Below are 15,748 nucleotides of genomic sequence, written 5' to 3'. Positions count from 1 at the left end.
TGCAAAGCTGAGAGATCACGTGTGTTTTTCAGGGCACAGGGTTAACAGAGCTCATAGCATTTTCTCAAAGGTTCAGAGCCACTGTTGCTTCTGGGCAGAGTGAGATAAAACTCGGAAGCTGCCTAGGATCGGACCTTACAGTTTATCAACCCTGTCTGAAGTACAGTGGCCTTAACTCAATGGGGCCTCCTAAAACCCTTTCTGTAGGGGGAAGGGGGACTGGTATTATTGTTTTCATTTCACCGAAATTGACAACTCATTCCTTGTCTATAATCCCAGGGGTCCTCTTGGAGATATCTCCGTGATTCCAGAGAAAAGGGTGCACAGCCTGGGGTGAGTACGGGAGACTCTGTGCAAACATTCATTCTGCAGGGGAGACAGAGCGAAGCCAAGGCCTGAGGAAGTCCAGGGCGCACACAACTAATTATGACTGCGACTACAACTTTGTGGAATACCTTCGGGGTCGCCCAGGGATTTGGGGGCGGATAAGAGGCCACGGGCTCGGAGGCCTCAGATTTGCTGTGTTGATCAGCTTCGGGAGGACCGAAGAAGCAAGGCAGGTGTGAGCACCGGGGAAAGGGGACAGCGGCAAAACGTGTAGGAACTGTGCATCCGGCAGCACAGACCCCGGTAGCATGGTGCGTGGCCCGATGGGCCCTGTGCGTGGCCTCCGGCGCCCAGGACCCGCTGCAGACCGCGGGTTCACTCCCACACTTCCCTCCTGAGCTGCACAGGCCAAACCTCGATGGGACGCTGTGGGCGGGAGGCACGGAGGTGCGGGTGTCCACTTCAACCGGGCTGGCTCAGTGCCAGTCGTTGCTAAGCCCTTTTGGACTCAAAAGCCTCAGATAAGGAGGTCAAAGCCCAGCTGGGGGTGGACGGGAGAATCCTGCAGCCGCTAGCCGGTCCCCAGCGGCCCCCGACCACTGTGCGGGTCAGTAGAGCCGGTGTGCTCGGTCGAAGGCTGCTGCCCCGCGTTCTTCCGCCCGCGGGAGCCCAAGGACCCGCCTTCGTTCATCATCCCCCATCCGCTCCCCGGGCCACTGCCGAGTAGCCCCGCGTAAGCCGCCGGGCCATCGGTCAGTCCAGGAAGGCCCGCGAGGTCGTCGGTACAACAAAGGCGGCCCCAAGCGGCGCCTTCTGTCTTGTAAATACCGGGCCGGGTCCCCGGGCACAGTGGAGCCCCGGGAGAGAAGCAGCCGGAGGAATCCCGCCCCCACTCCGCACCCTTCCCCCACAATTACGGAGCGCATTCATTTGAAATGTTAATGTTTTGAAGCTTCCCTTAGGCCTGGATCTGTCTCCTTGAAAGCAGGCTGCAGCCTCTGGGATTAATAAACAAACCAGCATTTGGCTTGGGTGGGAGCCGGGTAAACATTTGTTGGTCTCAAAGAGAGGCAGGTGTACTAGGACAAACGCGGGTAAATCATTACACAGTCCCGCCACTCGCTTTAAAAAGACTCCTTTGTGCACAGATTCCAAGAGAGAGAAATTTTCCCAATCTACAGGCCCTTATTTGCACCCTCCGGGCTGACGGCCCCAGCTCCGCTGACTTCTGCCCCCGCGACCCGCACGGTGGAATCCGGGCCACAGGTAGAGGGCGGGGCGGCGCCGCGCTCGGGCGGAGCCAAGCCCAGGCCCCGCCCAGGTGCTGTCAGGCCAGATCCCCGCCCGCAGCTCCACCGCCAAGTGGCCGCTAGAATTCCGGATGTCTTGGGGTAAGCCCCGACCACCGCGAGGTTCTGTGTCTCTGGCCCGTAGGCCTGAGCCTAACGCGCCCGGCCTCCGCAGCGGGAGGACACAGAGGGTTGTCACAACTGGTGTTTTTAAAAGACTTGACCTGTGTTTCCCTGCTCACATTCCATAGTTGTCGGGTTATTGCCAAAATAGCATCCTGTCGGATTCTTTGCTCAGCCCAGCTGCTAGCGATGATAATAGTACCCGCGAACACTTTGGCAGCGCTGACACTCTGCCAGTCACTGTTCGAATCCCTTCACATGGATTAATTTGTGATGAGATGATTCAAGTCATCAACGTTTCTTTCTAGAACAGGTACATCACTTAACTCCCCACCCGTCCTCTCGGGATGAGAGCAAATCGGGATGCGCGCATAGGATATGGGGTTCCAGTTGTGCAGGTATGACTTCAAGGGCTCGGGGTTCATATGTGCTGGAGAGAGGCTGTGGAGGTCGCCAGGGCGCCATTGTGGTCCTGGAACGCTGCCAGGCCCCCACAATTCCCCAACTTAAACATTCTTTTTTTTTTTGCGGTACGCGGGCCTCTCACTGTTGTGGCCTCTCCCGTTGCGGAGCACAGGCTCCGGACGCGCAGGCTCAGCGGCCATGGCTCACCGGCCCAGCCGCTCCGCGGCATGTGGGATCTTCCCAGACTGGGGCAGGAATCCGTGTCCCCTGCATCGGCAGGCGGACTCTCAACCACTGCGTCACCAGGGAAGCCCAACTTCAACATTCTTTAATCCATTAAACCCTCCAAGCAGGCGCTGCCTGGCCTTCCAAAAGCTTTTTCCTCAAGCTGGGAAAACCCAACAGAGAAATGATCATTTTTCAACTATGAGAGCCAACAACACTCATACATGATGAAGCAAGTCACATAAAAGAAAGAATTCCTTCCCACTCTCCTGGGAGAGGTCCCTCAGCGCAGAGAATATTGAGCTGCCCAAACTATGGGCCAGGCTGGGGTATGTACAGATTAGGAGGGCTCTCACCCAAGAGCTGGAGTTTGTCACTGGAAGAAATCCCTGCCCAGGTTATTCATAAGCATTTCTTTGAAATCCCAATTCCTGTGTTTCCTCTGTCCCAAGTTGTGGATCCCCTGGGCCAGCTGAGGGACACAGGGAAGGGAGGAGGAACAGCTTAGAGTAGAGGAGCCCGCTCTCTATCCCAGTAATAGCATCTGGGTGCTGTCAGAGGACCCAATGGACAAGGTGGGAAGAGATTGTATATCACCTGGGTAAGACTAGGCACTGTGGCCCCAAACTGTTGAATAAGCCTGGTCTTGTAGACACCTGTCTGCCCCTCTACCCTTGGTGTTCACAGATTACATATCTCCTAGGGTCTCCTAGATTTGTTTTATCTTGCAAGGACTAGTCCATTCCTGACTCCAACCTGGCCTCTTCCTCTAAATACCCCCAAAGTCTCAACCAGATTCTTACTTTTCCAGGCAGGCCTGAACCTCTGGCTTAAAAGGACAGCAAAACTATAGGGTTCCTCTACATGGCCTGATATTAAGGGCCCAGGATAGTACATGCTTCATGCCTGTGACCTTTGGAGAAAGACAGACACCTAAGTAGCTGGGTGATCTTTGGCAAATCATTTATCTTTGACAGTGTTCCTTAAGTTTCCCATCAGCAGAGTGACTGGATAATAGAACCAAAATCTCTGAAAAGGAGATGTAGGGAAATCTGCATCGTAAACTCAGCACCTGGAAGCCTGCTCACCTGTTTTCTCACATGCTCTCCTGAGGCTCTGCTACATGACAGTAGAGACGGTAATGTCACTACCACACTATCGTTTGCCCTGCAAGTGAAATACTTGAAACTGAATCACCCTGGCATCCTGGCTTGGGTGAGCAGCAGTCAGAGGGAGATTGGCTTTCAGAGCAGGTGACAACCCAGAGGCCTGCCTCCTGTCACTGTAGCTAGGCAGTCAGCTAACACCACCTCACTGTTGGGATGGATCTTGCTCCCAGCAGCATATCCCACTGCCTCCTGCCTAGGAGGAGAGCCCAAGCAGATCTTCACTGACATTCAATAGCCTTGTTCTTCCACTGTTTCCATCTCAAGGATATTAATCTCTAGCCTGCCTGCGGCTATCAGAATTCTTTTTCAACACTTCCAATACATATACTCATCATAGCCATTTTCCAGACTTACTAGAAAGAGGCACAAAACTCTAATATGACCAAAACTCCACATGCCTGGTTTTCTGTATCTACTTTTGAGAACTATGGAAACACGGAATAGAGGATAATTGATTTATGTGAGAGGGTATATGATTCATGGTAAGGTTCCACAAGTGGAGAGGGAGAAAGACTTTACAGGCAGAGGGGACTGAATGAGTCTTGCAATGAAGGCTTGAGGCTCTTGAGTAGTCTGATACAGGTAGAGAGGAGAGGAAGCGGGATGGGAGGGGTGGTCAACGCCACTGCAAATGCCAATGGATGTGAACTCATTTCTGGTAGACAGTGGGGAGCCACCAAAGTTTTTTTTAAAAGAGGTAGGTGGTTTGTTACATTCATATTTTAGAATTATCGTTCTGGTGGCTGTGTGTGAATTCATCTTTTTAAATAGACTTTCTTTAGAACAGTTTTAGGTGCACAGAAAAACTGAGCACAGAATACAGAGAATTCCCATATACCTCCCTCCCCACCCCCCCAGTTTACTGTCTTGCATTAGTGTGGTATATTTGTTACAATTAATGAACCAATATTGATACATTGTTAACTAAAGTCCCTAGTTTACATTAGTGTTCGCTCTGTTTTACAGCTCCATGGGTTTTGACAAGTGCACACTATCATGCACACACCGTTACAGTGTCATACAGAATCGTTTCACCACCCTAAAAAAATCCCCTGTGCTTCACCTATTCATTACTCCTCCTCCCTTCCTGTAAATCTCTTGGCAGTCACTCTATCTCAACTCATCTTGCTTTTCCAAAACATCATATAGTTGGAATCATACGGTATGTGGACTTTTCAGACTGGCTTCTGTCTCTTAGTAATATGCATTTAAGGTTCTTCCATGTCTTTTTGTGGCTTGAGAGCTCATTTCTTTTGGTAAGTCTATTTCTTTTTTGGGGGGGGCCCACACTGCACAGCTTGTGGTATATAAGTTCCCTGACCAGGGATTGAACCCAGGGCCTTGGCAGCGAAAGAGCCGAGTCCTAACCACTGGACCACCAGGGCATTCCCTGGTAAGTCTATATTTTTTGCGGTACGCGGGCCTGTCACTGTTGTGGCCTCTCGCATTGCGGAGCACAGGCTCCAGACGCGCAGGCTCAGCAGCCGTGGCTCACGGGCCCAGCTGCTCCGCGGCATGTGGGATCTTCCCGGACCGGCGCACGAACCCGTGTCCCCTGCATCGGCAGGCGGACTCTCAACCACTGTGCCACTAGGGAAGCCCCGTAAGTCTATTTTTTTACATTTTCCTTCAATAAATATTTACTGAACTTCTATAGCAACTTCTATAGATTCTGTCTATCTAATAGAGATATAATGCAAGGTCACAAATTTACTTTTTCTAGTAGCTACATTAAAAAAGGTAAAAAGGAGAAGAAATTAACTTTAATAACATATTCTACTTAACACAATATATTCAAAATATTATTATTTCAACATTTTATCAGTATAACAATCGAGATACTTTATATATACAATTTTTGTACTAAGCCTTGGAAACCCAGTGCTTTGTATTTCCAGAACATCTCAGGTTGGACTAGCCACATTTCCAGTGCTTGGTGGACACACACAGCTGGACAGTGCAGTACCGTGCTTGGATGCTGAGGATGAGCGGGTAGACAAGGTCTCTGACATCATACCGCTGACAGTCTAGTGTGGGAGACAGAGAGTAGTCAACAAATCATTTTGGAGAGTGATAAGCGTTATTGAGAAAATAATACACCCGTATTATACAGAGACTGGGAGGCAGATTTAGATTGCCTGGGTAGTCGGAAAAGCCTTTCTGAGGCTGCGACCCAAATGAGGAGGCATTAACCGTCAATTATCTATTGCCACAATTATGCTGTATAACAAGCCACTTCAAAACTCACAGGCTAAAAAAAAAAAAAACTCACAGGCTTACTATATAGCTAGTTATTATTGCTCATGAGTCTACAAGTCAGCTGGGCAGTTCTTCTGGTCCCAGGTGGGCTCACACATGCATCTGTGAGCAGCTGCAGGTCAGGTGGGTGGCTATGCTGATCCTGGCTGGGCTTGCCTGTTTGGGGTCTGCTGGCTGTTGACTGGTATAGGATGTCCTCAGCTCTTTTCCATATAGCTTCTCATCCTCCAGCAGGCTAGCCCAGGCCTGCTCTCATGGTGGAGGCAGGGATCCAAGAGAGAATGTGGAAGCATTCAAGGCTTATGAAGGCTCAGGCTCAGAACTATTTATCACTTCTGCCACATTCTTTTGGCAGAACCAAGTTACAAGGCCAGCCCAGATTCTGGGAGGAATTGGAAAGACACATTGCAAGAGGTGTGTGTACAGGGAGGGGTGGAAAATTCAAGCGATTTTGGCAGTTCATCTCCCATATTACTTAAAAAGCTTTCAACACCATCAGGAAGTTATAACAATGCTAAACTCTATGTGCCCAAAAAAATATCCTAAAAACATAAAAACAGAAATAGAATTGTAGGGAGAAACTGACAAAATTCCTCTTACAGTGGGAGGTTTCAATATACCTTTTGCAATTATTGGTAGTTCAAGCACACAAACAATAAGTAAAGATATGGAAGAGTTCAACATAATTTACGAGGTATTTGGTTCACAAACATTTTCAGCATGCTTTCTGTGTGTGAGGCACTATTCTAGGTGTGCTGGGCATATAGCAGTGAAAAGTCAACAATCCCTGTCCTCATAGAGTTTATATTCTAGTGGAAGGAAACACACAGACAAGTTAATATGTAAAACAAACATGATGACTACTATGGTGAAAGACAAGAGGGAAAGGATATGGAGTGTGGGGATAGCAGGGTGAGGGGTTTAACTTAAGTAGCATGGTCAGTGTAGTCGCTATTGAGGAGACACTGGAGCGAAGACCTGAGTGGTGAGGGCTTGAGTCCTGTGCTTATCTCTAGGACCAGTGGAGGGAACAGCAGTACAAAGACCCTGAGGCAGTAGCTGGGAGGTTCTAGTAGTAGACAGAGGCAGGCTTGGCAAAGTGGGAAGGGATAGTTGTCAGGGGCCAGATCATGCAGGGCCTTATAGGCCATGGTAAGGATTTTGGATTTTAGTTTTCGTGATGGGAAGTCCCAGGAGGGTTTTTGTTGAGGGAGAGGGGTATCATAGAGCATTAGGGGTGAGGACCTTGGGGAGAAGAGGGCTGTTTCCAGACAAGAGTCAGATAGCCAGACCTTTAGAGATGACTGGGTACCAACCCTTGTCAGGCAGCCTGTCAACAGGGAATTTCCCTTGCTTTGTCTTTCAATTACCTAGACAGCAGTTTATTCCCCGAAGGATGTCACTATCTACAGAGAACATGTTCCAATTATCCCAGAAAACAAGGTAATTGGGATTGTAGTAATATTCATCGCCTCAATTCTCAGAATGAAAACCTATCCAAAGCAAGAACAAAAGGTAGCTCCAGAAAGCACTCCCTCCCACTTGGGAAAACCCAGTCATCAACTTATGGAGCCACAATTTATGTGAAACTGTTGTTAGTTTCAAGTCACTTTCTTTTTATGATATAATCTTACATTAAAATAAGAAAGAAATGGGGCCATTTATTCAACAAATATTTACTGAGCACCTACTATGTGCCACACACTCTTCTAGGTGCAAGGGATACAGCAGAAAACAAGACCAGCAAAGATCTCTAACCTCATACGGAAGATAAACACGCAAAATATGTGATATGTTGGATGAGGAGATAAATGCCCTGAAGAAAAATAAGGGGGGGAATAGTGAACATTTGAGAGTGGGTGTGTTACAATTTAAAATAGGCTAGTCAGGGGGACATTAGTTGAAAAAGTCCTATCAGCCCAATATTCCTCGGAACAGAGAGAAGGGTTGCAGAGTGTCAGAGAGATAAAGGCAGGGCGGGGCCCACATCTTGTAATACAACCACTACAACGTTAAGGGTATGATTTATAATTTTATTCCACATTCCATGAAAAGGAAAAATTTCCTCTAGCTGATGTGGTAATTTCTGACCTCTAGTTCTTGGAGCTGAATTATATAAGTTGTAGTACATTTTACTACACATTATCAGAAAAAGACTGCATAGCTCTATTTAGCAACTCCAGTTCTGACAGTTCCCATGACTGGGCTAAAACAAAGGCACAACAATGGCAGAATAGATTATTCTATTAGTTTTCTTTGTGGGATTTTCTTTTTTCAGCTAGAGTCCATCTGAGTGGAACTCAAGGTAGTGGGGATGCTGTGCTCCTCTAGGCAGCATACAGGGACAGCCTGCAGCATCAAAGGGTACACGCTTGCCTCAGATCCTTTTCAGTTTCTGAAATACATAGGAAATTTAATGGAAAAAAAATCACACATCTGAGAGCTTTGCATAGAGGCATTCTAGCAAAGAAAAAAGCATCTACTGGGTAGGTATGTGCACAGATTCAAATGAAGTGAAGAGAACCAACCTAGGGGGTGGGGATGGGGAATGGGCAGGAGTATAAGTTGAGGGAACTAAGAAAACAAAAGCAATAAAATATAAAAAAAAACCAAAAAGCTGCTTGCCCATGTGTTATCCACACTGGAATCCAGTTCGCTCACTCTGGTAGGGAACTCAGGGCCATGGCAAGGGAATGGGGTGGAGCCTTCAGAGCATTTGTTAGCCTCAGTGGAACCAGGGAGGTAAAGGGTAAAGTGGTGGTACAGCTTGCAAATCCACAGTCTGAACTTCCTCTAGGAGGGGCCCTGGAGTGGGCAGGCTCTCCTGTCTTTAGTGTGGGACACATGAGGGTGGAGAGCCCTAGCACAGCTCTTTTCGGTATTCATACACCAAGCTTCCACAGACTTAACACACACACACAATTTATTTTTCAAATCATGTACTGGATTCAAGATGTGAAAGTAATAATGGGTCCTGAATGCTTAAGAAAAACTTTGATTTCCTCATTAGTTACAACACCTGGAGCAAATGCCAACGTCTCCATTACCTCACTTGTAAAATAAAGATAACAGGTAGAGATGCAAATGAAGACTTCCTCAAGAGCCTGATATCATATCTGATGCATAGTAGGTTCTTAATGTTCTCCCCCATCCTAACAAAAAGAATTAGAATACTGTCAAATGCTATGGGTATACTTTAAAACAGTACTTGTTAACCTTTAACATGTGGACCAATCACCTGGGGGAATCCTGTTAAAGTGCAGATTCTGATTCAGGGGAGTTGGGGAGGGGACAAGGATTCTTGCATTACCCAAAAGGCTTCCAGGTTCTGGTTATGATGGGGGTCACTCTTGGAGTAGCAAGAATTAACATTAAGTTCCATTACTTAACACAACTACCACACAAAAAGCCCTCAAAAGGAGCTCCACGGACTAGCTATTTCTTTAAAAATTTTACTTTTCCACTTCAGCTTCATGCAAAGTCACTGACCCAGCTAAGTGCCCAGCACGAGCAAGGCCAGGGCATAATGAGATTTGTGAGGGCATCATTTGGTCCCGGAGGGTTCACAGCACCCTTTTACAGAAAGATCCTGCAACTGTCTCCCCACCACTTTCAGCTTTTTGATCTTAGCCTTTGCCTCTGATGATAATTACCCCTTAATTAGCACCCACCACCATGTCATCTAAATAATTATAGTAAGTGCAGCTTGCACCTCTGCTGGCAGTCTTCGAACAAACTGATAAAACAAGATCCTATGCCAATTTTTTTTTCTTTTTTGCGGTACGCGGGCCTCTCACTGTTGTGGCCTCTCCCGTTGCGGAGCACAGGCTCCGGACGTGCAGGCACAGCGGCCATGGCTCACGGGCCCAGCCGCTCCGTGGCATGTGGGATCTTCCCGGACCGGGACACGAACCTGTGTCCCCTGCATCAGCAGGCGTACTCTCAACCACTGCGCCACCAGGGAAGCCCCATGCCAATTTTTAAAAAGACAAAACTGACCCAAATAAAAGTCACATGCCGTGGAACACGCAGACTCATTACAACTTCCATTAGAATAAGCTATTTGAGTTGGTTTTGAAAAAAATAAAATTATATAGTGAAGCCCTAACCCCAATGTGAGGGCATTTGGAGGTAGGGCCTTTGGGATGTTATTAGTTTGAGGGTAGAACCACTATATGAAGAGACAAAAATCATCTCTCTCTACCATGTGAAGAAACAGCAAGAAGGCAGCCATCTGCAAGCCAGGAAGAGAGTCCTCACCAGGAAGAGAATCAACCTGCACCTTGATCTTGGACTTCCTAGCCTTCAGAATGTGAGAAATAAATTTCTACTGTTTAAGCCAAAAAAAAAAAAAAAAAAAGTTGGTTTTGATACAATCAAGTATTGATATATTTGGGAAATTGTAAATGTCGGAACGTAAATTTTGCAAGCAGTTGTGCAAAAGCAAAACAATTCAGCCATACTAAAATCCACTTTAAATTCCTGTTGGGAAGGGCTACAGGATGTCTGAACTATTTTTTCTGTTTGTAGTTGCCCGAATATATTGGAGGAGTTTGGTAACTTCCGGTGCATTCAAAAGCAAATTACCTTTTGTGGAGGAAGAGGCGGGCTTTTCAAATAAAGCAATTAGTTTTCTAATTTCCCAAGTGGATCTCCATTCACCGCCTACCTAACGGCAGTGCCATCCGAGCCCAAAGAATCATGTACATCTCTTAGGAGGAACCAATTGTGCTACTCTTAACGTGGTTTTCTCTCCGCAGCCTTAAAAACAAAAAAGGAAAACTAAAACTTTCCGAGTTTCTGAAGAGGTAATACATTGACACGGAAAAAACTTCGAACAGCACAAAATGGTGTATAAAGAAAAATAAATGATCTCCCATCATCCGCCACCTCCCTGTCCTCCCCAGAGGCAATCACTGGTTAAATTTTTTATTATGGAAAATTTCAGATATATAGGTAGATATATTGGAATGAGCCCGTGTATAACACAGCATCAGCAATGAAAAACACCCCACTGGCTTGTTTTATTCTCCTTCCATCAGTTTTTGTAGGAGTTATTTTAAAATAAATCCCAGACACTGGATCATTTTATCTGTCAAAACTTTTAGTATTTCGTCTTTTTTTTTTTCCTTTCTCTCCTTCACATAACCACATTACTGTCATCACACCCAACAAGGTTAACGATAATTCCTTAATACCATCCAATATTCTCAGGGGTCACTTTTAACGGGTTCGGGACGGACAGAGGGAGAAAGAACTACGAAGGTAAGGACCGAGGGGATACAGGTGGCACAATAAAGAGCCGAGCTGACATCGCTCCAGGCCGCGACCGTGGATCGGTTGCCCAGCTCCCCGGGCCTCCCAGTTCCCGCTGTCATTAACTGCGCAGGGACAGCACCGACCAGGACGGGTCGAGGGCCGCACGGAGCCGCGAGCTCCCAGCCTCCCGGCTCCCAGGCGGCGACCCCAGCAGGCCCGGCGCAGCTGTACAACCCACCGTCTCCAGACACCGGCGAGTCCCTGGAGGGGAAACGATTGACACAGCTGCCTGCACTGCGCCCCCGGCCCTCCCCCGTGGCACCTGCGTCTCCCGGCAGGGCCAGCAGCTGGAACTTGCTCCGGAGCCCGGGCCGTCCGGGTCCGCCGCAACCTCTCCTCCCGCTGCCAGCTCCCGCGCCGAGCTCTCAGCGCCGCGACCTCGCGGACCCGGACTACAACTCCCGTCGGGCGCCGCGGTCGGCCCAATGGCGGGCGCCGGAGCATGCGGGGCGCGGCGCCTGCGCGGCGGTTTGAGTAAGCAGCCGCGCGATTGGCTGTGGGGTCGGGCGGCCGCGCGGGGCCTGTGGGAAGCGGAGTGACGGAGCGAGCCGCTGTTGGAGGAAGGAGGTGGGGGCCGGGAGCGCAAATGGCGTTGAGATGGTTCAGGGCCCTGTTCAAACTCTAGCGCTGACCATTCACCGACGGAAGCGGCGGCGCAGGAGGCGGCGGCGGCCCATCGGGGGCACGTAGCGGGCTCTGGTACCAGCTCCGGCGGCGGCGGCGGCGGTAGCCAGGGAGGCCTAGGCCCGGGCCCGGCCGGCGGCGCTCGAGGCGGGGAGGGAAGTTGCGGTGCCGCCGCTCCTCCCCCCCCTCCACCGGGTTTCCTATTTACCGAGAGCGGAGTCGCGGGTTCTGACGGTGGCGGAGCCCTTTGCCTCTCTTCGCTCACCAGCCGGCCCCGTTCTCCCGCGCGGGGCTCCGGCGCCCGCCCGTGGGCCGTTGGGAGCGGGAGAGGCGGAGGCGGCCCGAGGCTAAAGCACTCGCCAGGCGCCGAGGGTAAGTGAGGTCTCGGGTGGCTGCCTAGGCCCGGAGCTTGCCGAGGGTGGGGGAGGCAGGGGTCCGGGAGGGGGTGATGGAAGTCTCTGTATCTCACCCACCCGGGCTCTGAGGAAGTTGGGCAGGGGAACGATCTGAAGAACTCTTTTCCTTTTTATTCTGAGTTCTTTCTGGGCTACGGCTGATTTAGTTCCCTCCCCAGGCGCGGTCAAGTGCGTTGGTTTCAGGCCGGAATTTTTTGCTGTCTTTTCTCCGCCCCTGGCCGCCGCTGAGGCCTTCCACTGCCCTGGGGATTCGGTGGCAGAGGCTTCCGGGGCGTCGGAAGCAACATCCCTTTCCTGGGAGGTGGGGGTGGGGAGGAGAAAAGTTGCGTGAGCTTCCAGCGGGAGGGGGGCCGCCTCTCCCCGCCACCTCCTAGCGCACCGCCGCCCCCAGGTGAGGATTTCTGGGTGATGAGGTTTGGCTTTTCCGGCTTTCATTCCGTCGTGGAAGCCCCTAAGCCCTTGGAGATCTGAAAGACGCTGGATTTGGTTGGGGGTTAAGTGTGAGGACCGTTTATCCCAGCGCACTTCCCAGAAAATTCGACCTGGCTTTGGGCTGGGGCAAAGGCTCACCGACAGAAAAGACTTGTGAATCATTCTTTCCTTTTTGGTTAGGGTAATTTTTGGAGTTTGAAGCCTGAGCAAGATAGCCTGTGTTCTTGAAGTATACTGAAAATACAATGTCACATACGTCTACACACTTGTTTTTGAATTTCTGTGTACTTTACACTCGAGGCTTGGATAATGCCATCACAATAGTTTGTCTAGTGACTTTAAAAAAAAAAAAGACGTGGAAAACTGTAAAGACAGTCAAAGGTAGGGGATATTGTATAATGAACTCCCATGTATTCATCTTTCAGATTCAACAGTTATTAACTCTAAACCAAATTTTTCTCATCTATGCACTTTCCATTCCACACCCCTTCAAGTTAGAGAATCACTGACATTATTGCATCAGTATTTCAGTATATATTTGTTAAAGACATGGGTTTTTTAAAAAAAACATAAGCATGATTTTCTTGTAACTTAAAATAATTCACTCCTTAATATCAAATATTCATCTGCAGACTTTCAAGTTGTAACAGTTAATGCTTTATGGTTCTCGGACCACTTTTGCCATGAGTTTTTCTGGTATGGGCCTAAAGTAGCCCAAGTCTAGATTTTTGGTTTGGCCTTTAGTCAGCATTTTTAGGTAATTACTGTGTTAGTGTATCCAAAACATTCCAGCTTTGTTGGTGTATGTGTAAATATAGATCTGTAGATCAGGGCTTTACATCCGAGGAGGAATGAAAAGAAATGACTTATTTTGTGTTTCTTGTACCTGCCAAATATACTTAGTTTTTTTTAGCTATTCTTAACAAGAAAGACAAGATTTTTTAGTGTAAATCTACAGTAGAAGGGGAAATAGGTTTCCCAAAGGAGAAAGTTTTGTGAGATGTTAAAAGATTTTCAAACAATTACAAATTATTTTCTCTTAAAGCAGATGTGTATGATGACTAAATTAAGTATTATTTTGTCCAATTAGAATTGGCTTCTAACCAAAATATTAGAGGGGAAATTGCTTTACCAAATATATATATGCACACACACATACATATATCAAACTGAGTTTATAGGGATTCCCTATAAATTGGGAGAATTTAAGTTGATAAAGGGAAACATAAACTACAGATTAAAACATTGAAAAGTATAGGTCAAAATATCATTCTGATTGTTGTATTGTGTAAGAAATGGATAAGGATTGATAGTGTTTAAGAAGTACTTTAACTTGTTTTAAAAATGTTTGACTCTTGATTTACTGTCCTGAAATTTTTGTCCTAGTACTTAGTATGTAGATAAATCAGATGAATCAATTTATCCTATCTTCAAGCAAAGAGGAAAATAAAGTTACATGTTTCTATTGCTTCTTTTAATAATCCATGGACCAGTCATTGTAATATGCTGGAGTTCACTAGCTCCAGCAAATGAGCACAGCACTATGGAGACAAGGAAGGTAGAAGAAATATGGTTTCTTGCACTAAGGGAGATGACCAAGTAAGGAATATTTTTCAAGTCATAATTCATATTACATTAGGCCCAAAATCAGGTTTTTAAGGATGGGTTAAAAGCTGCAGGTTCTAATATGTGGGAAAATAGCACCATTTTTCTGACTTTTTCCTCCTTATATGAGTAAGTGCTCTGAAATTTCAAGGAACTATATTTAGTCAATTATTTGACATCTCTAAAATCCTGAAAAAAATTAACATTTTGTGCTTAAGATTTTATATTAAGGGTAATTAGCCTATTTAGATTATTTTTTATGGTAAAAGTGATATGAGAATAATAAGTAGATGAATTTGAAACTTTTAAAGAAATCAGTGTTCCAGTATAAGTTGGTTTTGTGAATGCTGGCTTATAAGTTGGTTAGTTGTTAGGCTTTCTTATTCTGAAAGTAGCAAATGAATATGTACTTGTAAAAAAGATTAACAGAAGTGTGTAGAGTAAAAAATGAGCCCCTCTCTGTATACTCCCTCCCCTTATTTAACCGTTTTAAAAGATTTGTACCTTGAATGTGGAAAAGCCATATGGGGAGAAAAGCCATATTTACTTGTTAAATATTTGGTGATTATATATTTTCTTACTTTTTTTTTCACAGAGAATATGAAACAGGTGTCAAAATGACATCCAGATTTGGGAAAACATACAGTAGGAAAGGAGGAAATGGCAGTTCAAAGTTTGATGAAGTCTTTTCCAACAAACGGACCACCCTTAGCACAAAGTGGGGAGAGACCACATTTATGGCTAAATTAGGACAGAAGAGGCCCAATTTCAAACCGGATATCCAAGAAATTCCGAAGAAACCTAAGATGGAAGAAGAAGACACTGGAGATCCTTTTGGATTTGACAGTGATGATGAGTCTCTACCAGTTTCTTCAAAGAATTTAGCCCAGGGTAAAGGTTCCTCTTATTCAGAATCTAGTGAAGCTGCTCAGCTGGAAGACGTCACTTCTGTACTTGAAACTAATAGCAAAATTAGTCATGTGATGGGTGAAGACATTGTTGTATCTGATAAATGCTTACGTTTGGAGGATACTTTGCTTGGGAAAGAAAAGAGCACAAACCGTGTCTTAGACGATGATGCAAGCAGAAGTAGCTGTGCTAAATTAATTACTTCAGGTAAGTTTTGATTTTCTTTATTCTGAGCCAGGAGAGCTTTGTGTAAGCTATTTAGTTAAATGATTTTGATTTAGATTCTGAAATATTACATCTCTTGGGGTTTTTTTCTGCATTAATAATTAATGGGGACCAAAGATAATTTTGTAGAAGAGATTTAAGAAATTAAAGAAACCAATTAGGAGTTGAAATTTTACTTAAGCAACTTGGAAATTAATGTTTCCAGACTGTACCCATAGTACATTTTGGGAGTGATCTTTCATTAATCCTTAACTCCAATTGAAGTAAGAAACATCTTTTTGTTGTGTTGGGATTGCACAGTATCTCATTTCTATTACTGTGGAGGATTTGGATGGTTACTGATAATGAAACTGAGATGAGCGTTTACAATGAGGATTAAGTTTAGGAGTGTTAGACTTTCTTCCAAAACTAGGAAGATTAA

At 46.4% G+C, this 15,748-nt stretch overlaps 2 protein-coding genes across 5 annotated transcripts in view; one reads left to right on the top strand and one right to left on the bottom strand.

Moving 5' to 3' along the window:
• Positions 1 to 3,185: 3,185 nt before the first annotated feature.
• Positions 3,186 to 12,591, bottom strand: LOC111168769 (uncharacterized). The gene is made up of 3 exons (XM_089897347.1): positions 12,342 to 12,591; positions 11,295 to 12,262; positions 3,186 to 5,565 (listed from the first exon to the last, which is right to left on the bottom strand). Exons 1-3 carry the CDS (start codon positions 12,589 to 12,591, stop codon positions 5,443 to 5,445), a joined length of 1,341 nt encoding a protein of 446 aa, XP_089753473.1. The 3' UTR covers positions 3,186 to 5,442.
• WAPL (WAPL cohesin release factor) overlaps positions 11,699 to 15,748 on the top strand; it is a 75,458-nt gene continuing 71,408 nt past the window's right edge. For 2 of the 4 annotated variants that reach the window (XM_022562424.3, XM_089897791.1), the window contains exon 1: positions 14,789 to 15,309. In XM_022562424.3, the coding sequence (XP_022418132.1) occupies positions 14,811 to 15,309 (499 nt within the window). In that variant the 5' untranslated portion in view covers positions 14,789 to 14,810. Of the gene's footprint in view, positions 12,113 to 12,567; positions 12,970 to 14,788; positions 15,310 to 15,748 lie in introns of those variants that run through there. The other 2 variants (XM_022562423.3, XM_089897789.1) reach the window with 2 other exon arrangements.

The sequence above is a fragment of the Delphinapterus leucas genome, chromosome 16 (assembly GCF_059928025.1).
Source record: "Delphinapterus leucas isolate spDelLeu-1000000601 "Yukka" chromosome 16, BTC_Dleu_Yukka2, whole genome shotgun sequence".
In the NCBI taxonomy this organism is placed as follows: domain Eukaryota; kingdom Metazoa; phylum Chordata; class Mammalia; order Artiodactyla; family Monodontidae; genus Delphinapterus; species Delphinapterus leucas.
The sequence above is the reverse complement of the archived record's forward strand: the minus strand, read 5'-3'. Positions and strand labels throughout refer to the sequence as shown.

Coding starts and splice junctions, on each gene's coding strand:
- LOC111168769 (XM_089897347.1), bottom strand. CDS start 12,591: ATGAAAGCCGGAAAAGCCAAACCTCATCACCCAGAAATCCTCACCTGG. Junction 12,263..12,341: donor AAAGACAGCAAAAAATTCCG/GCCTGAAACCAA, acceptor CAGAATAAAAAG/GAAAAGAGTTCTTCAGATCG. Junction 5,566..11,294: donor CTCGCCGGTGTCTGGAGACG/GTGGGTTGTACA, acceptor CTCCCACACTAG/ACTGTCAGCGGTATGATGTC.